Source organism: Triticum dicoccoides, chromosome 6B, assembly GCF_002162155.2.
Source record: "Triticum dicoccoides isolate Atlit2015 ecotype Zavitan chromosome 6B, WEW_v2.0, whole genome shotgun sequence".
NCBI classification, from domain to species: domain Eukaryota; kingdom Viridiplantae; phylum Streptophyta; class Magnoliopsida; order Poales; family Poaceae; genus Triticum; species Triticum dicoccoides.
The window spans coordinates 423,671,122-423,698,174 of record NC_041391.1 but is presented as its reverse complement, the minus strand read 5'-3'; the positions used below and the strand labels follow the sequence as shown (position 1 = coordinate 423,698,174).

At 46.1% G+C, this 27,053-nt stretch overlaps 1 protein-coding gene across 1 annotated transcript; it reads left to right on the top strand.

The window, feature by feature from the left end:
- Positions 1–9,200: 9,200 nt before the first annotated feature.
- On the top strand, positions 9,201–12,132 carry LOC119324097 (vacuolar protein sorting-associated protein 20 homolog 2-like). The gene is made up of 6 exons (XM_037597839.1): positions 9,201–9,428; positions 10,320–10,472; positions 10,636–10,788; positions 11,396–11,479; positions 11,613–11,784; positions 11,882–12,132. The coding sequence occupies exons 1-6, from the start codon at positions 9,327–9,329 to the stop codon at positions 11,905–11,907; spliced, it is 690 nt and encodes a 229-aa protein (XP_037453736.1). The 5' UTR covers positions 9,201–9,326; the 3' UTR covers positions 11,908–12,132.
- The last annotated feature ends 14,921 nt before the right edge of the window (positions 12,133–27,053 follow it).

Here is a 27,053-nt window from a genome sequence, read left to right as displayed (position 1 = left end):
GCAGGGGCACACAAGAGGGAGTTAGAGGGAGCTAGGGAGGAGGGAGAAGAAGGAGAGCGCGGGAGCGGCCTGGCCTGAGGGTCGGCGGTGGTGGAGCCGGCCGGCGACGGGGCGCTCCGGCGAAGGCCCAGCAAGGCGGCGACGAGGAGAAGGCGGGGACGGGAGCTCGGGCACGGGGCTCTCGGGCAGGGAGCGGAAGGCGGGCTCCCGCGAGGTGCGGCGGCGGCGGCGGGCCTGGGGAGGGCCCGATCTGGGCCCTCAGGGCCGTGGGAGGTGGGAGTCTAAGGGGGAAGAGGCGCGGGCAACGTGGCATAACACCGTTGGCTGCGGCGGCGGCTGGGAGGTGAGGTGGCGCGAGCGGGTTGGCTAGAGGGCGGCGATGCGGCGGCGCCAAGTGGCTGGCTGCGGTGGCTTCGAGGTGGGAGGAGGCTAGGGGTAGGGGAAGGCTAGGGTAGACCAAGTTTGGAAGGAAGGGTCTATATATAGCAAAAAGGGGCTAGGGTTGGTGGGTTTTGGAGCGATCTCGGGCATTGGATCACGATCAGACGGCTCCGGACAGAGGGAAAACTAGGTGGGCTGAGTGTGGCTATGTAGAAGGCCTCGGGCTGAGGGAAAGAGAAAAGAAGTGCGACGCGGCGACTGTTTTGGAGACCAAAATGTCCGACGAAGGTACCGGCAGTGGTACCGCTATATGTTTAACGGTTGGGCTATCAAACGAGCTCCGAATGCGATGAAACTAGACAGGCGGCCTACCTACACTATAATAAGACCGCTCGCCAAGTTTCATCCCATTCCGAGAACATTTTTATGCCGCTTATAAAATAATATTTCGGAGGTGCCGCGGGCGCATGTGAGAGTGTCGGACTCGGAACGGACAATGCAGAGAACCGGTGGAACCCGAATGGATGCAAGTTTTGAAAAACATGCAGATGTAATGCAGATGATGACATAGCAAAATGCAACACGCAAGCACATGACATGGCAACAACGACGAATAACTGGCAGACACCTGGCGCATCGAATCCGGGGCGTTACAACACTCCTCCACTAATAAGAGATCTCGTCCCGAGATCTTAGGACCGAGACGGAAGGGAAAAGGGATGAGGTGAAACAAGAACTCAAGAGAAGAAGCAAAGAATCGAGAGCACTTGAGAAGAAGAGAGGAATGACAAGAATGACGAGAATCGCAAACTCACGGAATCAGATAGACTATGAAACCTCTCCGGTTGGAACGAGATAAGAAACGAATAAGACTGAAAGGATTTAGGCAGCACTCCCGCTGAAGATGGAAGGAATAGAACACGAGCTTGAGAGGATGGAAATGATACTTGATGAAGACATGACACAAAACCTCCGGAAAGAATTGAAAGAGTTGAATGAAAAGAACAGAGAAGAAAAATGACAACTTGTGCCACGAATGAAATTGAAAGCATCTTTAGAAGGAAGGTTTAAACGGAGTTGTTGAAAAAATCGACAACGAAAAGAATAAACTTGTTGTGGTCTTATAGGTAACATCTCAAGATCATAAGGTAATAACCGGCCACAAACGGAAATGATTGGATAGCTGAGAAGAACGAAGAAATGCAAAAATCCACTTCAAAGAATACGGAGAATTAATTACACTTCGAGACGCGAGAAGAAAAGATACTTGAACTCCTCCAACAAGAATCTTGATGCACTCTTGAAGAATGAATTAAATCATGAAGAACCACCACGAAGAACTCCGGTAACAAAAGGATGACGAGATAAGATTGAAGGATGAAAGAATGAGATGAGCCTTGCGGTGATTTAGATGGAGGTTCCGACGAGATGGCCGAGGAAATTTGAACTCCGGAAAAGAAAAGATGAACGACTTAGATCCGAGAAAATCACTCATCACGAACAATCTCCGAAGAAAAGTATTAATCAACTTGACCACGATGAAATGAGAATAAGAATTATGATATGCTTATCCTCCACCAATTAAATTGATGAGAAGCAATGGATTTGCATACTACTTATTCTTCTTGAAAAGGATTAAGGGGGAAATATAGCACACAACTTGAGCAAGTCTTCATGAACCACCGGTAGGATTGGAAAGAACGAATGAATTAAAATGATAATCAAGGAAGAAGAATCTTGAACAAACCACCATAAGAATTCAAAAGTGACTGACGAAAGAGAATGAATCACCGGGGAGAATTAGAAGAACCAATATGCTCGAGGGGATTTAGATGCAAAAGAACAAAGATATCATGAGCTGATTAAAGAACACTTGAACGAAGCACCGAGATAATTGGATAATGGTAGCTGAAATGTGAGGACCAAGAATTCTTCTGGAATGATGGCCTCTGGTGAAAAGAAATGAAAAAAACAACTCCTGACATACTCCGGATGGTTAAGAAAAGAATATCTGACAAATGGAATAATTTGAGAGGATAACATGAAGCTAGAACAACAAAACTTCAAGACAACAGACATGATTTAGAGGAAAAACTCTTCTTCGGTCTTCAAATGATGACGAGAAACACCACCAAAATTACTGAGATACATCGGGAGAATGGAAAGCAAAGAGGTTGAGCCAAAAATGAAATGATTTGAAATCGATCTTGGAAAGGCATCTGACTGATGAAATTCATTCTTACGTCAGACTCCGAAAAGAATTAGGAATGGCTCCGGAATAATTAGAAGAGTCAGGTAAGATCCTGGGAAAAGACCTGTGGGTTAGGGCCCACTAAAAGAAAACAGCGTTGGAAAAGGTTGTTGAAAAGATAGATGATGCACCGGAACAATTGAAATATTTGAATGAGGTGACAACCTCGAAATAATTGAATGCAAACAGAATCTTCTGAGATGTCTTCAGCACTCCGGAAGGATAAACTGGCGAGAGGAGAATAAGCAAGGAAAAACACTTGAGCCGAGGAAAAAGAATATGATCAACCCGAAAAACTTGAATTGAGTCCACCGGAGAAGAAAAAGAGATGAAGAATGTCGAACAAAACGAGAATTCACTGGTTGAGATAATTTACGGAAGACTGAAGAGGTTACGCACGAATGAAATTGATGCCCGAAACAGACTCAGGCTCCGGGAAGAAGAGGGTGGGAGGGTGGGAAAACAAAGGCAACTTGGAAGGGGAAACTGACGAATATCTTGAAGAGAAAAACACCGATTGAAATCATTGAAGAAAGAAAGCAAAGACTTCGCACGAGTAGGATGGATACTCGATTATGGACTCCGGATTCGAGAAGAAGAAGGGAGGGCGGGTGGGAAAAACAAGGACAACTTTGGATAGGGAAACAACATCGATCGAAAAGAGCCGAGGATTGATCTCCCAAAGACAAAGAGATTCGAATCAGCTTGATGAGGAATGCGCCGGACAAAAGAGGATGGACAACGAACGAAAACTAACCGCGTGATCCTAAAGAAAAATTTGAAGGGGAAGAGGAGAAATTCAAAACACCTACGTCAAGATTCCTCACTAGAGCGACGAAGGGGCTGAGGAGTAAAAAGAATTCCTACTCTCCGATATAACTAGACTCCGAAAATAGTTTTCTTCTAGACTCGACAACGGCCAAACTACACGATCAATCAAGGGGGCTCCTATGGTCGGTCGAGGCTCTGATACCAACTTGTCACGTCCAATATGCGACCCTATCCAAAAGGAACTCGAAGGTCCCACCAAGGATAGACTCGCATATTGAAACGCTTTTGCAAGGTGGATATCATTACATCAACATTACATAATAGATGGGGGTACATACAAAAGGCATACAATGCCACACGAATACAATACCATCTTACATAAGAGCAACATCCGACTACGGATGAAACACAAACAGAAACTCAAACGACATCCACCCTGCTAGCCCAGGCTGCCGACCTGGAACCTATCCCCTGATCGAAGAAGAAGCAGAAGAAGAACTCCAAACAAGCAAACATCGCTCTCGCGTCAAGATCATCGCAACAACCTGTACCTGCAACTGTTATTGTAGTAATCTGTGAGCCACGAGGGCTCAGCAATCCCATTACCATGGGTATCAAGACTAGCAAAGCTTAATGGGAAAGGAAGGGGCAAAGTGGTGAGGTTGCAGCAGCGACTAAGCATGATATGGTGGCTAACATAAGCAAATGAGAGTGAGAAGAGAAACAAAGGAACGGTCGTGAAGCTAGAAATGATCAAGAGGTGATCCTGAACTCCTACTTACGTCAATCATAACACAGAAACCGTGTTCACTTTCCGGACTCCGCCGAAAAGAGACCATCACGGCTACACACGCGGTTGATGCGTTTTAATTTGGATCTGGTGTCAAGTTATCTACAATCGGATATTAACAAATTCCCATCTGCCACATAACCGCGGGCACGGCTCTCGGAAGTTTATAACCCTGCAGGGGTGTCCCAACTTAGCCCATGATAAGCTCTCGCGATCAACGAAGGATATTCCTTCTCCCAGGAAGACCCGATCAGTCTCGGAATCACGGTTTACAAGAAATTTCGACAATGGTAAAACAAGTCCAGCAAAGCCACCCGATGCGCCGACAATCCCGATAGGAGCTGCACATATCTCGTTCTCAGGGCAACACCGAATGAGACAGGCTACAAGTAAAACCAGACCTCGAGTTGCCCCGAGGGGGCCCCGTAGGCGGCTCGGTTCGGACCAACACTTAGAGAAGCACTGGCCCGGGGGGCTAAAATAAAGATGACCCTTGGGTTAATTACTCCCAAGGGAAAGGTAGGTGGTGGTGAGGCAAATGGTAAAACCAAGGTTGGGCCTTGCTGGAGGAGTTTTATTCAAGGCGAACTGTCAAGGGGGTCCCATAAATCACCCAACCGCGTAAGGAACGCAAAATCCGGGAACATAACACCGGTATGACGGAAACTAGGGCGGCAAGAGTGGAACAAAACACCATGCATAAGGCCGAGCCTTCCACCCTTTACGAAATATATAGATGCATTAATTAAATAAGAGATATTGTTATATCCCAACATAATCCTGTCCATCATGGGGCAATCTTCAACTTCACCTGCAACTAACAACGCTATAAGAGGGGCTGAGCAAAGCGGTAACATAGCCAAACAACGGTTTGCTAGGAAGGGTGAAAAAGGTTAGAGGCTAACATGGCAATTTGGGAGGCTTGAAGAGCAAATGATAGGTAGCGCAGCATAGCGATAGAACGAAGCAACTAGCATAGCAATGAGAGTAGTGAGATCCAGGGTAGTGGTCATCTTGCCTGAAATCCCGCTAGGAAGAAGAACGAGTCCATGAGGAAGACGAATGGATGAAGCCGAACCAAGCGTAGACGAACGAATCCTCACGATCGCAACGAAACGGGAACTATCGAGAAGAAGCACACAACATGGTAAACACACCACACATATACATGACATGATGCTCAACCAAGTATGATGCATGACAAGGCTACATGAAGCTACTCATGGCAAGAGATGATGCAAACAAGAGCAACACATCAAGGCAAGTTTAAATGAGGCCGGAAACAACATACAACAAATCCGGTAAGTCCTCATATGCAAATTTAGAAGTTGGTCCAGAACTGAATAAACCTTATGTCCAAGTTGTTAAATAGTAAGTTAAGATGCACCAAGATGATCTCCACGAAATTCTAGTCAAGTTACATATAAAGTTCATTAGATTCGGAGCTACGGCCTAGAAGATATGAGCAAAACAAGTTAAACATGGCATTGATGCAAAATGCATACAAACATCAAGCAAACACCTCAAAACATGGATGCAACATGATAATATGAAACTACATGCAAAGCTAAACAAGTTTCATATAGAGCACACTCAAAATGGAGCAACGGTTCAACACATACACTCTATACAAGACATAACAATCTGTCCATAACAGGAACTAGACATCTAGCAAGCATCAAAATATTGTGCTACAACACCTCAACATAATAACAAAAGGCATGGCATGAAGTACAGGTAAAGCATGACAAAACATGAACACTGAGCTATCTCCAGAAAACAATATAACATGCTCAAAAGGTCATGCCAAGATTGCAAATAATAACAGTTCCAGACTTAGCAGAAATAACATCAGGTTGCCATGTTTAGAGCTATCAAACGACATGTTACAGGAACTTATAATGGCAAACAAAGGCATGGCGTGATGCTATGAAATGCATAGAACAAAAGTCCCTTACTGACCATGAGCCAAAAGGACACAGAAAATATGATGGCACCCATGTAAACAAGGCAAATGATATGACAGATACATACATGGCAGGAACAACAATAAGTAGGCATGTTGGTGAGCTTGTAACACTCACCACAGAGCAATACATGGAATGACAAGGCAACCAACAGTAAGAAGACATGTTTGAAAAGCTAAGCATGGCAAGAACAAGTTCATAGGGTGCATGGATCACTAGCAACAACCATGGCAACATTGAACTTAAATGTTAACAGGCTGACAGCAACATTATTTAGCAAGTTTGGAGCAAGATAACAACAAGTTACAGCATGCTATATATGCAACCAGGGGCATGAATGGATAGAGCATGATATGTATGACAAAACATCCTTAGTGAACATCTCCAGATTATGCATAGAATGACCTGTAGCAGCAGGTTTACATAGCATCATAATATAACAGAATCAGACTAGCAAAACAGTAACAGCAAGTACCCCACTTCACGAGCTCAATGCACTCACTACAAGAATCACAATAATACATGGGTGGCACCACTGTGCAGATGGCATGATGTAGTACAGAACACATGTAGAGCTCATACTCATAGGATGCACACATCAAATGCAACAAAAATGACAAATCACCAAGTTATAACAGTTTCAGCAGATTAACATCATATAGCACTCTTGCAACGATGATTCAGGCATCAAGATGGATCCAAACAAACATGGCACAATGGAATGAAATGAAGAGCACATCCTGATGAACATTTGACATATCACACGCAACAAACGGAGCAACACACATCAAGTTATGGCAGGTCAAAGTATGCACTAGAATGATGAATTTCAGGGACTTAGCAGTTTTCTGAAAAAGAAAAAAAACAGACTGGCGACGAAATGCTAAAAGACGCCCAGGGCGCGGGATAGGGGGGCGGTGCTCACCTTGCGGCCCGGAGGGCCGGCTCGGTGTTGGGCTGGACCGTGAGGAGGCTGGTGCGCTGGGCTGGGCTGCGGGCCCACGTGGCCGACGGGGACGGCGTCGCGGTACCCGCACGCAGGCACGGGACGAGGGAGGTCGCACCGGTGGCGGATTCCGGCGGGGCGGCCGACGAAGATGGCCGGAGAGGGGCGGAGCGACGGCGGGGCACGCGGATCCGGTGGGGATCGGCCGGATCCGGTCGCGGGAGGTCGCCGGAGGGACTCCGGCGGCGGCGGCTTGCGGCTCCAGCGGCTCCTGCAGGGGCACGCGAGAGGGAGTTAGAGGGAGCTAGGGAGGAGGGAGAAGAAGGAGAGCGCGGGAGCGGCCTGGCCTGAGGGTCTGCGGTGGCGAAGCCGGACGGCGACGGGGTGCTCCGGCGAAGGCCCGGCAAGGCGGCGACGAGGAGAAGGCGGGGACGGGAGCTCAGGCGCGGGGCTCTCGGGCAGGGAGCGGAAGGCGGGCTCCCGCAGGCTGCGTCGACGGCGGCGGGCCTGGGGCGGGCCTAATCTGGGCCCTCAGAGCCGTGGGAGGTGGGAGTCTGAGGGGGAAGAGGCGCGGGCAACGTGGCATAACGTCGTTGGCTGCGGCGGCGACTGGGAGGTGAGGTGGCGCGAGCGGGTTGGCTGGAGGGCGGCGATGCGGCGGCGCCAAGTGGCTGGCTGCGGCTGTCGGCGGTGGCTTCGAGGTGGGGGAGGCTAGGGGTAGGGGAAGGCTAGGGTAGACCAAGTTTGGAAGGAGGGGTCTATATATAGCAAAAAGGGGCTAGGGTTGGTGGGTTTTGGAGCGATCTCGGGCATTGGATCACGATCGGACGGCTCCGGACAGAGGGAAAACTAGGTGGGCTGAGTGTGGCTGTGTAGAAGGCCTCGGGCTGAGGGGAAGAGAAAAGAAGTGCGACCCGGCGACTGTTTCGGAGACCGAAACGTCCGACGAAGATACCGGCAGCGGTACCGCTATATGTTTAACGGTTGGGCTATCAAACGAGCTCCGAATGCGACGAAACTAGACATGCGGCCTACCTACGCTATAATAAGACCGCTCGCCAAGTTTCATCCCATTCCGAAAACATTTTTATGCCGCTTATAAAACAATATTTCGGATGTGCCGCGGGCGCGTGTGAGAGTGTCGGACTCGGAACGGACAACGGAGAGAACCGGTGGAACCCGAACGGATGCAAGTTTTGAAAAACATGCAGATGTAATGCAGATGATGACATGGCAAAATGCAACACGCAAGCACATGACATGGCAACAACGACGAATAACTGGCAGACACCTGGCGCATCAAATCCGGGGCGTTACAAACACGATCAAAAACTTCCAGATAAGTAGACTAGAGAAATAATCAAGTATAGATCATTTAGTTGGTCTGTTCCTTGGCCCCATGTGCCACTATTATCCATGAGCTTATTAATGTGATGACGTTTTTTTTTGGCCGATGCAACCTTGTGGAAGAAAGTTGTATATGTGTCACCATGGAGCAACTAGTTCGCTCTCCCTTTTAGGATATTTTTTTCTTACATCTTCTCTTGGTCTAAAAGGTTCTCAATCAATACTTATAGATGAATTTTTATAGGGAAACCGTTGGAGATGCTCTAACAATATAAAGCTAGACTAAGAGTTGTTCCTAAGAAAATACTTTCTTTAGATCACTACTTTAGTGACCCAAACGACTCTTATATTTCTTTACCGAGGAGTACTAATTTTTTTAGAAAAACGGGTTGAGCTATTGGTACATGGTAAGGGCATGTACAATGGTGCTATCTTAGCAGTGCCACGTAGGATAAATGATGAGGTGGAGGAGAGAGAACCCGTAAGAAAATGTTTGCCTTCTCTTATTTAAAAAAAGACAAGAGATGATCTCTTAGCACAATATGTCTCACCACGTTTTTACGAATAGCTAGTTATTGAAGATAAGGCTAAGACATGACCCATTATAGACGTTTTTTTTGTCATATCTAAATTACATGCAAGACTTAAGATAAGACTATTTTATCAACCATTGTACATGTCCTAATTGGTCTTTCCCATAGAAAAACGTGGTAACGGGTTATGAAACCGATCCTAATTCTCCCCGACCCTACCCATGAAGTGTGATGCCGTGACCGCGTCTCCTCCCGCAGTCCACCTTCCCCTCTCCCTCTTCCTTCCTCTCCCGCCGCCGGCGAAACCTTGCTCGCGAGGGGTATACGCGGGGAGAGAAAGATGGGGAACGTGTTCGTGAAGAAGCCTAAGATCACGGAGGTTGACAAGGCCATCCTCGCCCTCAAGACGCAGCGCCGCAAGCTCGCGCAGTTCCAGCAGCAGGTCCCCTGCTCCCGCCCTGCCCGATCCCATCATCTGTTTCCCACCCCCGTCCTACTATACCATCTAATTGTTGTAGTTTGTAATCGTGATCATTGAGATTCGATTCTGGTAGTTTATCGATCTCCAATTTCGCCCCCCGGCCCCCGGGGCTAGGTAATACCAGGTTTGGTGCCAATACCGCTCATTGCGCGACTGCGGGCGCAGTTGGGATTAGGTTTTGCATAACGTGGTTTCTATAACTGAATGGGGACGAGCTTTTTCCACCTTGTTAGTTTCGTCAGTAGGGCCCAGTTCTGGTGTGGTTTGTTGTTTGCCATTTTGGGTTGACAGTAGTGATCCAGATTTAGAATGTATGGCGGTGTCATCAGGACAAGAGTATAGGTTTTGGGTCGGGTTATAATGTACTAGTACCTCTGTCCCATAAGTAAGATGTTTTTTGACACTAGTGTAGTGTGAAAAAACGTCTTACATTATGAGACGGAGGGAGTAGTAAGTATTAAGGTGAATGTAAGCGAGAACTGCACATTCATGTTATCAAATGAGGATATTACTTTCCAGAGCATATTGAGAAAACCAGACTGGCTTGTAGTGCATGCTTTGGTGCGCTGCCCTTATCTCGGTCTATCAGCGCTAGCGGTGTGGGAGTCGTTTGCTAGTGCAAACTAGCAAACTATCTGATTTCTGTACTAGCATGTTGTGCCAAGAAATTATTTCGCCATCGGGTTTCGATACCTTTAGGTGGGTATAACTTGTCGTGTTGTGATGAACTGTTCAAATATTCTAACTGAACTAATGAGCGTGTCTTGCATTAAATCACTGGAATGATGTTTCTACTTACAATTAAGATGGCACTGATTCTGTTTATGTATGGTTTACTTTTCTTCCTTCCAGCTTGAGAAGGTGATCGAAGCAGAAAAGGAAGCTGCACGCCAGTTGGTTCAACAAAAGAAGAGAGACAGAGCTTTGATTGCACTGAAGAAGAAGAAATCCCAGGAAGAGCTCCTGAAACAAGTTGATACATGGCAAATGAATGTCGAACAGCAGGTTAGTAGTTTACTGGATAGATTCTGGCTCCTAATGAATTGCATGTTCATGTATAGAACAGAATGTCTGTATTTCTGCTTTAGGTAAGTGAATCTGACCAGCATTAAGTCTCTTTAGTTTTGATCTATAATTTGACAGTCTGTTCTCTGTTCTCTTGTTGAAGCTGGCAGATATTGAACTAGCAAGCAAGCAAAAGGCTGTATTGGAAAGCCTAAAGACTGGAAATGCTGCCCTTAAGTCTATACAGAGTGAGATTAACATCGACGATGTCCAAAAGTTAATGGATGACACAGCTGAGGCCAAGGCTTATCAGGATGTAAGTTCAATAAAATTTTCCAGTCCACTGGTTACTACATTTATAATGCTTTTGTCCACGTGAGGTTCTTCCATCTTATTTGAAGTCATTGTACATGTTTTTCTTACAACATCCTTAGTTGACGCGTTATACGTAAAGTGGCACCTCGGATCTCTGTAAAAGCTCATTTCATCTACTTCTGTGGAACTAGTTAGACAATGTACATCATGTGGACTATGTGATAGTTGCCTGAAAATCAGTACTGATTTCGTTCTTACACCATTTAAATATATATAATTAGCTCTGTAGTCTGCAACTTAAACATGAGCAGTTCTACAAAGTATTACGCTTCTGAAATTGTGACTTATACAAGTAGCTAATAGAAGAATCAGTTTATCATCTGTTATATTATATTATTGATGTCTTTGTACTTGTTAATCAATGCCCGTAAATTTGGTTTCATCTGATTTTGATGAGCTCCCTGCTATTTCTATTGCCAGAGTTATTTATATTTGAATCCAGTTTTCATCACTTCCTTCTCGTGATCTTACCATCTGTTGCGGTATATGCCCCCAAAGACAATGCCTGTAACCTTTTTACTTTGCTTATCAACTGATATTGATTGCAGGAAATAAATGCCGCTCTGGGTGAACAACTATCTGCTGAGGATGAGGAGGCTGTCATGGCTGAATTCGACAACTTGGAAGCTGAGGTTTTTTCCCAAAAGCTTCAAGAGTTTTCAACCTTTTGATTTATGAAAAATACCAACATTATAAACTTTGAGTTCTGAGCTTAAATGAAGATTTGTTTCTCTGCTAAATTTTATTGTCATCTGTTCTTTTCAGCTTGCACTTGAGTCTCTGCCTGATGCTCCCGTTACTGAAGTACAACCTGAAAAGAAAACTAAGGCGCCGGCTTACACTGAAGCTCCAGCTGAAGACATTGATGATGTTATTGAGCTTCCTGATGTACCTACTAAAGCGCCAGAGAGGCCTGAAGCTCCAGAAAAAACAAAAGGTTCTGATCTCATGTTCCTTCATTTTTGGAGTTTAGCCTGTTTCATTTGCATCTAATAATTTTTATGGTGTATTGATGATGTGTTTTGAATTGACAGTCTTGGAAGAGCCACTACCTGCATAGTTGGTGGAGCTGAGCTGAACAGGGCACTCCAAGTCCTGCGGTTTGCAGGAGCTGTAAAATATCTGCCATTTGATTGTACTACTTAATTTTGTCATTTCATAAGTTTCATTGTGTACAGAATCTGAAATGTTGGTCTCGGTTATCAATTGATGCAGTGACGACCTGTGCCTGTTGTACATTTAGTAGTCTCAGCATCGATTATGGTATCAGATGTCCTGTTGTTTCTTGATTGTTGTTTGTAGATTGATAGATCCAGCTACAATTAAGTTGTGTTAACTGGCATTCTGCTTCATTGGTTGGATCTTTACGACGACTTGGCTACTTTGCACTCAGGTATGTAAACAGTTCCATTTCATGTTCATCATTTCTGATTTGACACCTGCTCTTCTAGATTTCTGCCGCTACACATAGCAAGTTTGGTGCAGACATTTATGTAGTTGCTGGGTTCAGTATGTTGCTGCTGCTGGCCAAGTCAGTGTTGTAGCTGCTGCTGCTGGTGATCTTGCTGTTAAAATGGTCTGTTGAGATTGATGCTGAAAAATGGTTGCATTCCTATTTTAACCATTTTAACAACATGTCAATAACAAGTAGTGTGTTCCTAGAAATGGCAAATTGATAGAAAAGAATGATGTTATGCCAGAGTTATATAAGGAATGCTCAAGTACCGTGTTATGAGTAACTGATTATTTTTAGAATGGATGTGGCACTGACAGGTTTTCAGCATGCTATTTTAACCATTTTAACAGCATGTCAATACAAGTTATAGAGAACAACATTGACAATTACATTTTATTAGCTGTTAAACGATTAAACTTCTATGAAGCTGCACACGTTTTTGAAATTCTACGTATGTCTAGGTCCATGCCGCACAATGGACTGGATCCCATTTATCTGGTCAATCAAATAATCTTATACTCCAATTATGTTGAGACCCAAATTTAAGCTGGATTGTGTCTCCTAACAATATTTGTTCTTGTCATCTAGTATTATCTTCTACTCCCTCTGTCCCAAAATAAGTGTCTCAACTTTGTATCAACTTTGCTTATTTTGGGACGGATGGAGTATGTTATTACTATGAACATGCTGTAGATAACCAGTGAGGATTGTTTGTATGGATGAGTATTCTTCATTATCTATTGAGTGTAAATACTTTCTTCATAGTTTTTTTTAACTCATAGTACCTTGCTGAAACACCTAGTGAATTGAATTCATCTTGATTATTGTCCACCAAATTGAGGGGTGATGGGCTCATCTTTTTATGTTGATGTAAATATTTTTCATGTAGCGACCGTAAACAACCCTGGATCAGATTCAAATATATTTGCTCTTGTAATCTTAACTCTCAACATTTCCTACACAATGACAAAAGGGGTTCTCAAGTCACCCAAATCTTTCCCCACCCCAACCAGTGTGTTCTCTTGTTTTTTTTTTCGAGAGTACGCAAAAGTGCTCTCTTGTTTTGATTCGGGCCTCCTCCACTCCGCCCTCTCCTTGGCTCTTCCCATCGGTGGCTCATCCTCCTTGTCGCTTCCTTCCAGCTCCTCCACTATGCCCTCTCCCTCCATAGTGACGAAGGGCCCCACCCACTCATTGAGCAGTTTTTTTTCTTTCGAAACGGACTTGAGCAGGTTGTTGAGGTGGACGGCTGGACGCCGAGATCGAGTTGGAGCTCAACGCGGGGAACAGTTTGTGAGCTTCGTTCGACCAATTGCCCATTTGTAGGACCTCTCAATCAGGTTGGTCGCGAGCATAGCGATGTTGGCATGTAAAGGCTGGGTTTTATTTTTCGAAACGGAGGCATAAGATTTGTCTCATCTATTAAATAAAGAGAGAATAGAGTTTAGAAAATTACAACACACCCACACCTTCGGCATGATAATTACTCGCCCAGAAAAATATTCCTTAATTTCTTTGCGCCAGTAGCCATCCAAAGCTTGGCTCGTAGATGATGGCGATGAGTAGAATGGTTGGTGGCACACTCTTGTGTTCATCTGATTTTGCGGTTGTTACATGACGGCCTTACCTGGAACCGATCCCTATGTACACACTCTTGCACCGATGCGTGCCACAGCTTTAATTAATTGTTACTCCACCTACGACGAGCTCCACGTCTATGTTTGTGAACCTATCGGAAAGTTATGCCCTTGGCATTTGGAACGAGATGCGGACATGAGAAGGGTCACAGTAGGCTACGTTTGCAGTTGCCGTCCCTGTCGACGCACAAATGCAGTTTGTATAGCCTTGGCATTTGGAACCACCATCCGGAGGCGCAATAAAGCCGCGCACACCAAGCCCCTTGACCCGCCGATGAATTCTGGTTGCCAGCCCTACTTGGACCTGTTTTCACCGTGCACTCCATCCATCCACCGCGCCGACTCCCTTCCCTTCTTGGCTAAGCTCCCAATAAATTGGGCCGTCGCCGTCTCGCCCTGCACCGGCCTCTCTGTCCGTCCATCGTAGTAGCTTCCGAACCGTGTTTTCGTGCAGCTCTGTGGCCTCGAGCGTAGCCACGCAGCAGACGGCCCTGCTATTTTTGTTTGTGGGGGTGTGGGTGGCCTTTCTATTCTGCAAGTGCAGTGGTTTATGCGGGCGCCTCTTGTTGTGTAGCATACATACGGATGGATGTTTCAGGCTTCCAGCACGTACGTACGCAGTACACTGGCCACCGGTAAAGCTGTGCAACAGATTGATTGCCCGAACCTCTTGAGCTTGTAGATAGATACATGGACGCCAAAGTTTATGTATCCATCAGGCCATCAAGTTATACAGAGTATGAAAGCCTGTTCTCTTCTGTATACCCCCATCAGGTTATACAGGACGACAAATCACTATGCCTCGATGAGATCTGCTACCAGCACAAGATTGCTGGAAGCAGCCAGGCAGCGCCCCCTCCCTGGGCCTCACCGCAGAAAAAGCCCTAGTCCTTTCACCGATTCCCTTAATAACCCCATGTGGATGTGGAAACTCACGACGTTGCACGGCCAGCATGTGGCGGGCATGCACGGACAATGCAACCGCTTTCACCATAGATGCATACACACACACGACACGCTCCTTTTCTTTTTCCTTTTTGCATACGAGGATCATCCCCACTGCTCACAGCACACCACGCCGCCACGCCGGAGGTGTTTGTCGAGCGAGGAGTCCACGCTTCTCTTTCCTCTTGTCTCTTTACATGCACACATGGAGCGGCGGGGCGGATCCTTTCGGCGCTGCTGGATGCTCACCGGGCTACTTGTGGCAGCCTGCGGTGAACACGCCGAATCGGTGGCAGGATCGCGTCCGATCTCCGTGTCAGCTGTCTCCACGCGCCAGAGGCCTCGGATCGGTGCCGAGGATGCCACGCCCACGCGCGCTGGCGGTTTCCGCGGACTCAGCTCGCTCAACGAACGACTGATGGAAGAAACCAACAAACAAAGTTGTAGGTCGTCGACCATGGAGCCAAGATATACACGTACCGTAGTTTCAAAAAAAAAAGATATACACGTACCGTACGTGAGATGGCCAGCTCGCGCGCACATATCCCAACAACAACGGAAAAAAAGGTTCGATGCAAAAAAAAAACCCGGAAAAAAAGGGGAGTGCATCGATCGGTGCGTGCCTGCAAAAAAAAAAATTCACTGGGAAGTGAAATTTGTTTGGGTGTAAATCGTCATATCACCTGCACAACAGAGTCTAGCAGGCTCGTTCGGAAGCCACCTGCATGCACAGACAGGGACGCCAAAATAATCAGGCCCCAGTTTTTCTTAGAGCATCTCCACTCGTTTGCCTACCCCGCCGCATAGCCCGGCGCTCTTTCGGGCGCTCGCCCGACGATATTTAGACCCTGGGAGCGATCTAGGTTCCAGTCACGCCAACAGGTGCCTCCCCCCCCCTCCGGCGTCGCAAATTCAAACTTGATCCATTCCCGCCCCAAAAAACGCCACAAGTCCGACCATCAGCGCCACAGTTCGGCGACCACCTTTGCCACAGTTCGGCGATCAAATGAAAAGTTTGGCATGCAAAAAAAAAGAAAGGACATGTAGGCAACACATCAAACGGCGGTGGTCCGCCTTCGACGTCGGAGGAGTCAGCGTGCGCGGACCGGGCGGCGTCGGCGCGGCTTCTGTGCTGGGCGGTGTCGGCGCAGCTTCTGTGCTGCCGGGTGTCGTGGAGGCATCATCGCTCGGGCTTGGCGTCGGTGTGGGAGTTGGCGGCGCCGTCGACGACATCTGATTCAGGATGAGGCCGCGCTCCGCCAGGTACCACGCCTTGACCTGCTCGTCCATCATCGACATGTCCGCCCCATCAGGAATGCCAAGTCGGTGTTCCTTTTCTTCGCGGCGATGTTGGTCCGGAGTAGGTCGAGCTTGACGGCGCTGTTCGTCATCAACGCCGACCACCGCGCCTTGGTTTTCCCTTCCCGCCAGGCGGCCTAGGTCTGGGCGCCGGCGATGCAATGGTCGATGGACTCTTGCACACGTGCGGTGGCCGACTCGGCGTGTTTCCCCTTCTTGGCCTGTTGCCGTCCGGGCGCCCATCTGACGCGCCCGACGTCGGCGTGTCCGGCTTGTACGTCTCCTTGGTCTTGGCGAGGGTGCGCCGGACATCCGTCCACTTCTCACACTTCTCGATCTACTTGAAGACGTCGAGGTACTTGAAATCTTGGTCGCTGCTGTCCCGGCGGAACATGGCGAACATCCGTAGCAGCTGCGCCGAGCGACAACAGTCGGCGGGCGCGAACACGGCGAAAAGAAAAGGGAGAGACCGGCATGCCATACCTGATCCTCGATGCTGGCGCCGCTCTCCGGGCGAGCCGCGATCTCCTCGACGATCCCGTGCCATTTGTTCCACGCCGTTTGGATGAGCCCCCAATGGTTCGCCATTGCCTTCGACCCACGCTGCATGTAGACGCCTTTGAAGTAGGGGTCGACGAGCTTGCGCTCGTCGAACTCGCCCTTGATGTCCCAATACGTGTCAATTCTCTGGTTCATGTCGGTGATCGGGTTGAGGTAGACAACTTTCCACGCTTCGGCGAGGCACTCGTCCTCCTTGGTCGCTCACTTCATGCGCGGCTCGCCGTTCCTGGCCGGCCGCTTCTTCTTCTTCTTCTTCTTCTTCTTCTTCTTCTTCTTCTTCTTCTTCTTCCCTTTCCTCGCCGGATCAGGGGCCGGCTCCTCCTCATCGTCCTCGTCGTCGTCGTCCTCCTCCTCTGGTTCCTCCTCGCCATAGTCGAGCTCGCCGTCCATGTCGCCGTTGAGGTCCATTGTGTCCTTTTGGGCAGTGAACCCGGGGGGAGGCGGCAGCTGTGGCCGAGCCGGTCGTGATGATGTCGTTCATGTCGGCCTCCGTAGCGTCGGTGTCGTCGAGATGCGACGAGGAGGCTTGTGAGAAGAGCAGTGCGCCACGGTGGAGAGGTGGCGTCGGAGAGGCTGCGTAGGCCAGCGGTGAGTAGATGTACGGAGGGTACTGCATGCCGTCGAAGGCGGCGAGGGCGTGCGCTGGGCCGGATGGCCATGGGGGAAGGTGATGTTGGGGTTGAACCCGCCGTGCGCGTCGCCGTCGGCATGCACCCCCAGGGTTGTGGCGACGACGAGAAGCCGGCCGGAGACCCGACGCTTTGCTGGCTCTAGGGCGCGTACGGGTCGTGGCCGCCGGGTGGATTCATCATCCCAACGCGAGCTGCCTCGGCCTATTCGGCCGAGCGATCTGCCTGCTCCGCCACCGTCGCAGCCGCGAGCGCCGCACTGTCCCGGGCCTTTTTGGTGCTGGCCCTGTTCCGCCGGTCGGTGATGACAGCCTCCCGGTGCTGAACTTCCGCCCTCCCGTCGGTGTTAGACATGCCCGGGGGCTTGGACGACAGCGCCCTCTGCTTCCTCTGCTTCGGCTGGGCGACGGTGGCGGTGGCATCCGCTGCGACGCGGGGAACCACGTACTTCTTTGGCGACATGGCGGCCGGCTGGGAGGGGAAGAAGAGGAGATTGGCGGGAGGAATGGAGAATGAGAGAAAAGCTGAGGGGGGAAAGCGGGAGGAAACAACGAGAAAATGGACTCCTCTCACCGACAGAGCGGTCCTACTCCCCTTTTCGCTTCTGCCGGCGCCCCCGGGCGACCCCCGGGCGCTTGGGTTCGACTTGGGTTCGCCGACTGTTATTTCGGCCCAAACAAGCGCTAAATGAGATGTGTGTGTGGGGGGGGGGGCGTCTGGGCCGATTTTCGCCCGCCGGCGTAAAAAACGCCTAGGGGGTCTGTTGATGGCGCGGCTGGAGATGCTCTTAGCTACTATTGCCAATCAATAGTACTAATCTCTCCTCTAGAAAAACCACTCAAAGCAAATACGTATCATACGATGTACTCCCTCCGTCCAAAATAAGACACTTATTTTGGAACGAAGGAAGTACAATGCAATTATCTGCTTGTCCGCGATAGATAAGGTGTTGATGCAGGACGCGTGTCAGGAATGTTTTATGGATATCATCTGGATACATGTTTTACATACAAAGAGATGATTGCATTACCCCACAAAAGAGGATGATTGTGCAAAGAAAATGCTCTAACAATTACCTAAAAAGGAAAAGAAGAGAAGATCGCAATTATCTGGAAAAAGAGGAGATTATGTGACATTTCGTGCCGGATGAGGCAAAAATGTGCCGTCGTATAGGTACCCGCAACAAACAACGCTTTATCATTATGATTTTCTTCTATTCTATCTATCTCTTCACCCTTCGATATTCTATCTATCTCTTCTCCTACTTAAAAAATACAAAAGGATACATTTTATGTTCCTTTCTTTCCTCCGCCCTTCCCCTCCACCCTGTTTTTCGGGTTTGCCAGTTTTTCTAGCTGGTTTTACTTAAAAACCACTTCTAACTGCCACATGTCTTATTGCATTATGAAACAAAATCATATTTCTTGGCACGTCAAATGGAGTTACATTCTCGTACTATTCTAGGGAAGCCAATCGAGTGGCTCATCATCTGGCGAAGCACTCGTATGATGCTCTGCCTAATTTTGATTGGGATGGAGGAACAATGTCATTATGCCTTTTGTAATAAATGATGTAACTTCGTTGGTGGAGAAATAGAATACTGAGAGGCTTTCCCCTAAAAAAAAGTGCAGATTGAGTTCACGGCTAAATTCATTTCTCATACATAATTACATTGATAAGAAAATGACAAGTAAATCACATTCACTGTGAAAATATCCATACCTCCGTTGCAATGATAGTGTTATAAAAATAGCCCCACTAACATCATTAAATAGCCATTTCTTTGCATTCTCATCAATCCACATCGTCACTTGAATCTCATATGTCAGTTTCTTTCCCAAATGCTAGATAACCCGTTTTAATATACCATTTTTTCATGTTCAAGAATTTTTCTGATTAACCAATTAAATGACCGATTAAATCCTTAATCATAGGGTCATCGAGTAACCGATAAACTGATAAATCAACCGATTAATTGACCAATTGGCCAATTAACTTGCCGATTAGCCTATTAATTCCCTACTCGCCAGTCAACCGACCAACTACTAGTTAACAATTTCCTCAATAATGATTTTTTTATAACTTTCCCTACCAGATACTAAGATATTAAGGGTGACTACAGTTAGCGATTAACCTGCAATTAAGCCTCATTCAACACTGATCTGGATACGTGCTTTACGTACAAAGTTTGACCTACAAATATATCTAAGCACCACATGCAACAATTACATTGTCTATTTATCCTTCTTTTTGAGTTGCATTGTCTATTTCTCTTTTTTTTTTGCGAGGTGAATTGTCTACTTCTCCTACTTAATCAAGTTCTGTAATATATTGGGTGTTATCATTTAGTTTTATGGATGTACATGTACCATTAATTCAAGTATAAAAAATGCATTCCCCTTTTACCAAAGATGCCCGCAAATGAATCCAGCTCCCATATCGATAGCTTGTTTAGGCTAGTCTCTGCATTTAACGCTCCTCTAAATCTCTGTATAAATTTTGAATGCACGATAGTGGACAATAAACACTCCTATATCTTGAATCAACCTTGACAGCTCCTTCACTAATTGCATTAGACACTGATTGAAGAAGATTAGCACTAGTGCGTCATTTTCCAAACCACCCACTCGCGCACCCATAATGCTATTTAAATTGACTTGCACCTGAACTCCACGAAAGTAACACTTTTTTTTGGTAAGGATTAAGATTTTGGCTTATCCTTATTACCACCAGGTCCTAAGCATTAGTACATTAATGTATGGGACGCTAACACCTCCCGTAGTGGGAGTGTAAAACCTTCTGTAGTGGGGTACATAGTAAGGACTATACCTGGCCATGGGAAGCCCGGCCCGGCCCGGTCCGACGCTGCCCCCGGGCCGGGCTTGGGCCTAGATTTTGAGCCCGAAGACCGGGCCGGGCCGGGCCTAGGCCCGTCGTTTTTACATTTTCCTAAAGGTCGGGCCGGGCCGGCCCGAAGCCCGACGGATTTTTATGTGTTCGGGCCGGGCTCGGGCCCAGAAAACAGGCCCGATGGCCGGACCGGGCCGGGCCCGGGCCTGGGTTTTTTGCGTCGGGCTTGGCTAGGCCTGGCCCGAAGCCCGGCCCGGCCAGAGGTATGGCCAGGTATAGTAAGGACTATCATGCATGCTAACTAGGTAATTTACCGATGTGATGTACAATTAAATCCCTCTTTTCCCCTTCCCGTGTTGCTCCCTAGGGGGACGGCTCGGGCTAAAACCCTAACCGCCGCCGTCACCACCCCATCTCCCGCATCTCAACTCGCCGCCGTCGGCGCACGTCGGCGGCGGGATCTGGCGCGCACGGGTGGTTCTGGAGCACGACGGGCTGGCGACGACGGATCTGGCGCACGGGGGTGGTTCTGGAGCAAGGCGGGCTAGCAGTGTGGGCAGTTGTGTTGCTCGCCGCGGGATCGGAAGCGGCTGTGACGACACATGGCGGAGCTCACAGTGGAATGGAGGTGTGCGGCTGGGGCTCGTGCGAGGAGAAGGTCCCGACCGGTTGCTTCTCCTGGAGGTGACGACGCGGGACATGGCGGTGGCGGTGCGACGAGGCCATGGAGGCGTGGTGGAGCTTGGCCAGGAGATGCTGCGTTTGTAGCGGCTGAGCACGCGGCGGGCCATGGTGTCTCCGTCGTGGTGCCTCCTCCTGGGCTTTTAGTCGGAGGTGTTGGAGGCCGATGTCTACTACGCAACTTTATTCTTGTAGACTCGTGTTGGGCCTCCAAGCGCAGAGTTTTGTAGGACAGTAGCAATTTTTCCTCAAGTGGATGACCTAAGGTTTATCAATCCGTGGAAGGTGTAGGATGAAGATAGTCTCTCTCAAGCAACCCTGCAATCAAATACAAGAAATCTCTTGTGTCCCCAACACACCCAATACAATGGAAAATTATATAGGTGCACTAGTTCGGTGAAGAGATGGTGATAAAAGTGTAATATGGATAGTAGATATGAGTTTTTGTAGTGCAAACAATAAATAACGGCAAGGTAGTAAATAGTAAAACGGAGAACAAACGGTATTGCAATAGTGGAAAATGAGGCCCAGGGTGCATGCTTTCACTAGCGCAATCTCTCAACAATGCTAACATACTTGGATCATATGATTATCCCTCAAAATGCAATGAAGAATCACTCCCGAGTTCCTATTAGCGGAGAACAAAAGATAGAAATTATCTAAACGAAACCACCTCAAAGCTATTCTTTCCGATCAATCTATCCTAAAGTTCGTACATAACAGCAAGCTATTCTTTCTGATCGATCTAATCAAGAGTTCGTACTAAAATAACACCATATGATGCATATCAACCAACTCTAATGTCACCTAGATACCCCAATGTCACCGTGAGTACCCATGAGTTAATTATATGATATGTGTCAAACAATTTCAGATTCATAATACTCAATTCACACAAAGAACTACAACGAGACCCCCAAAGTTTCTATTGGAGAAAAGATAATAAAAGCGTGCATCAACCCCTATGCATAGATTACCCCAAAGTCACCTCGGGAATCTGCAAGTTGAGTGCCATAACATATATCGAGTGAATCAAAATAATACCCCATTGTCACCACGGGTATTCATATGCAAGACATATATCATGTGTTCTCAGATCTGGACATTCAATCTGACAAGACAAAACTTCAAAGGGTAAAGACTCAATTCATCACAACAAGTGTAGAGAGGGGAGAAACATCATATGATTCATCTATGTTAACAAAGCCCATGATACATCAAGATTGTGACATCTCAAGATCGCGTGAGAGAGAGATTAAACACATAGCTACTGGTACAAACCCTCAGCCCCGAGGGTGGACTACTCCCTCCTCATCGTGGTGGCCGCCGGGATGATGAAGATGACCACCAAAGATGATTCCCCCTCCGGCAGGGTGCCGGAACAGGCTCCCTATTGGTTTTCGGTGGCTACAGAGGCTTGCGGCGGCGGAACTTCCGAACTAGGGTTATTTCTGATGGTTTCTCTATTTATAGGAATTTTTGGCGTCGGTCTCACATCTAGATGGGCCTCGAGGTGAGCACGATACACCGGGGCACGAGCAAGGGCCCAGGCGTGCCCCGGTCTGGCCCTCCCACAAAGCTTCGGGGGTCTCTTTTGTTCCAAAAAAAGTCGTCAAAAAGTTTTAGCTCATTTGGAGAACTTTCATTTATGCACAAAAAACAACACCACAGTAGTTCTGCTGAAAACAACGCCAGTCCAGGTTAGTTCCATGCAAATCATACCAAAACCATATAAAATTATTATAAACATGGCATGAATACTTCATAAATTATAGATACGTTGGAGACGTATCAGCATCCCCAAGCTTAATTCCTACTCGTCCTCGAGTAGGTAAATGATAAAACAAATAATTTATGAAGTGTGAATGCTAGCAAAGTGCACAAGTTTGACGATCACTTTTCCTAGCATCATAACAGCAATTCTTTCTTATAAAATCTATCATGACCAAGTAGCAACCAATTCACATGTTAAGGTTCAAACAATGAATTCTCTTGAAACTCAACAACCTATATTCTTATTTACCAAACAATTGCAATTCAACTTATTCAACAGAGTCTAAGTAAGAGTTCCACATACTCAACCATCATATAGTCTTCTATGATTGCTAACACTCACCGCATACACATGAGCAAAATGTTTCAACCGGACACATAGAAAGATAGGGGCTTATAATTTCTCCTCCCAAGGTATTCACCTAAAAGGTGATGTCAACAATAATAACTCATGCTACCCATATCCAACTGGATATAGGTGCCTAGATCTTTCCTCACCACATGATGCTTGCTAAAAGAGAAAAATAAAAAGGAATAGAGAGAAAAACTTTGACTCTTTGCATAAAAGTAAATACTGAAAAGTAAAAGATAGGCCCTTTGCAGAGGGAAGCATAGGTTGCCATGCGCTTATTTGTTTGTATGCTCAACCCCTTAGTAGAAAAGAACGTCACATTATATTTCCCCTTATGATAGCAACCTTTATTATGCAGTCCGTCACTTTTATTCTTTGCCATCACAAGTTCGTACAATGCTCAATTTTCTCTTACACTAAATGATCTAACACTTTTAGAAGCAATTTTTACTGCCTTATTGCACCGATGACAACTTACTTGAAGGATCTTACTCAATCCTTAGGTAGGTATGGTGGACTCTTAAAAATAAGATTTGTGTTTAAGGGTTTTTTGGATGCACAAGTAGTATCTCTACTTGGTGCGGAATTTTTGGCTAGCAAAGATAGGGGGCAAGCACCACATGTTGAAGGATCTATGACAATATAACTTCTATGTGAATATGAACAAACATAAATCGTTATGTTGTCTTCCTTGTCCAACGACAACAATTTTTGCATATAATATTTCGATGGGGGCCCACAATCACAAAATATTTCCAAGATAGTGTATTTGCATGTGAAAGTTCTCTTCCTTCTACTAATCATTCATGAATTGCTTGTATGACCAATATTGTGATAGTCAAGCCTCAAAAGATTTCACTTTTTAAACCCAATGTGAAGATACCACTAGGCATGATATGATTTCAACTTCATGATATTCAATTCACTCAACAATTTACTCATAGGATAAGTGAAGCACAAGAGTAAAATACAAGCTACTCCAAAAAGATATAAGTGAAGATCAAGCGAGTAGTTTATGTAAGCGAGTAGCTATTTGAGGACTCTCTTTTATTTAAAACTTTTAGATCTAAATATTTTACTAAAACAACAAGAAAAAACAAAACGAAATGACATTCCAAGGATAGCACACATCATGTGAAGAAGCAAAAACTTAGGCTCAACCGATACTAACCGATAATTGTTGAAGAAGAAATGTGGGATGACTACTGGGGCATCCCCAAACTTAGATGCTTGAGACTTATTGAAAAATTTGAGATGCCTTGGGCATACCCAAGCTTGAGCTTTTGTGTCTCTTTAATTCCTCCCATATGACGGTTTCCCTAAATCTCAAAAACTTCATTCACACAAAACTCAACAAGAACTTGTGAGATAAGTTAGTATAAACCAATGCAAAAACCTTATCATTCTCTACTGTAGCAAATCACAAAATTTATTATTCAACATTGCATACTAAATGCCTCTACATATTTAATACTCCTATCCTCAAATAGAACCATTAAACAAGCAAACATATGCAAATAATGCAAACATAACAGCAATCAGCCTAAACACTACAGTCTATAAAGAATGCAATATTCATCATACTTCTCTAACTCCAAAAATTCTGAGAAAATTACCACACTTTATAAAATTTACCAGAGCTTATTTTGCAAAAAGTTTCAGCATTTTATCACATTCTGAACTTTTTAGAGAATTTTTGCAATAGCGATAAACTTTCTGTTTTGAAACAGCAACATGTATACTTGCAAAACAAGCATGGCAAAGGCTATCATTGCCACTTTTATTGAAATAAAAGATGCAAAACATTATTCTAAATAACATCAAGCAAATCCTAACAAAATAAATTTATTCTCCAAGAAAAACACATATCATGTATGAATGAAAACATAGCTCCAAGTGATGTTACCGATAATGTTGGAGACGAAAGAGGGGATGCCTTCTGGGGCATCCCCAAACTTAGTTGCTTGGATCTTTGTAGCGACCAGACCTCAAACAATCTAGTCTCTGTGCATCAGTGTCATCCCTGGATCGGTCATGCTGACATGCAAAGTACTTGAGGATTTATAACAGAGTTTCAATCATAGACTTATTACATCGAATGTCTCAAAAGAGAACTTATTACAATAATATGGCTTAAGGCCATCTGAAAACGATAACAGTGGAAGGCTTGGAAGATAAAGTGAGTCCATCAACTCCAACGGCATAGCTGAGTGAAAGACAACGACATATGGCACCTTACTCGTCGTCTGAAAAGTCTGCAACATGAAATGTTGCAGCCCGAAATGGGTCAGCACATGGAATATGCTGGCAATGTAACACATAGAGTAATGAACAGAATGAATGTTATCACTACATGCAAATATGGCTGGTGGAAAGCTCTATGGTTACTGTTTTGCATGAAGCCAATTTTTCCCTACAAAAAAGGAATAAATTTTGTTTAACTATCATGGTGGTTGTTAAACATTGAGAAGGTTCCTCCAACTCAATCCCAAGTAAGCATCATCATTAAACCCAATCAAATTTATTTAAGAGTGATGAGATCAACATGATAATCCAAGAACCAGATACTCAAGATGTCCATAACCGGGGACACGGCTAACCATGATTAGTTTGTACACTCTGCAGAGGTTTGCGCACTTTTCCCCACAAGACTCGAACACATCCATGGTCGGAGATTCGAGACACAGTCTTTCTGAAGCATTAAATCTCTACTCTGGGTAGACAGTACCACCTACAACCCACTACATCTTCTAGTCTACCTCCTCAAGAGCTTCACGCAACTTACTCAACTATGCCAGAGCCCATATTGGCTTGTGGCTGCACACGGAAGTTTCTAGCATGAATAATCTTATGATCCCTTTGAGTCTGGGTGGCGAACTGTAGGATGATCACACGGGTACTCCGGGATATGCTAGGACAACACTGGATTCTCCAGGTGCCTTGACAACCACTGGGTACTCTAGGGTGCCTCAAGCAATCCACCCAGATGTGTATTTAAGTAGCCACCTTAAGTTAACCATTAATTAACAATACTCACATCTGTCATGGATACACTCACCCAAACCACATCTACGAGCATAGCATAGCAATATAAGCATAACATAGAAGTAACTCTCAAAGGTTTGATAATAAACAGGACTCCCAAAACCCACATGTTAATCAGATCCTAAATGCAATGTTTGAGGGTTGATCTAATGCAATAAAACTGCGTAGTAAAGAGGTACGATCAAAGTGTTACTTGCCTTGCTGATGATCTGCAAAACCTAGAGACTCGAAGTAGCACGCTTCACACTCCGGGTAGTCTATCGCAAACAAACAATAACATACATAAGCACTCAACTAGAAGCACGGGTGAAACTCAAATAAGATATCTAACCAGAAAGTTCAACTAAAGAACTCCAGTTTGCAAAAAGAATCAAATCAAACGGAACAACGAAACTCAAACTGCGAAAGTAACAAGATCTATTTACTAATTTGGATCAAAATCAAACTTTACAGTACCAAAATCTTGTTCAAGTTGATTAAACAGAAAGAGGGCTTCGAGACGAAGATCTAGGCGCTTGAATCGCCTAATTCCGATAAACGAGCAAAAAGATAAACTAAAACGAAGATCAGGGCAGAAATCGCGATCGAAAATAATCGCGGAAAAACCCTGGAAAAAGAAAAACTAACGAACAGGATAACGAACCAATGTTCACTGTCTGCGGCTAACGGATGAACTTCGTTCGTTAAAACGAATGTACGGACGAATGTCCGCTATTTAACTAAGCCGGGAAAAAAAAATAAAACCGATCTATAAAAAAATAACCTAGGGTTTTCGAAAAAAAACAATCGGTTTTCTCACGAAAAACGGCGGCGGCGGCGGTTATACCTCCGGCGGCGGGGTTGGATCTGGCGGCGTCGTGGATCGGGCGGCGGCGACGGGGGATCGTGCGGGGCTAGGGTTTCGGGTGGGGTGGGCTGGCGGCTCGGGCCTCCCGGCTTATAAGGCCAGCCGGGCCAGGAGTCCTCGTCGGACACGAT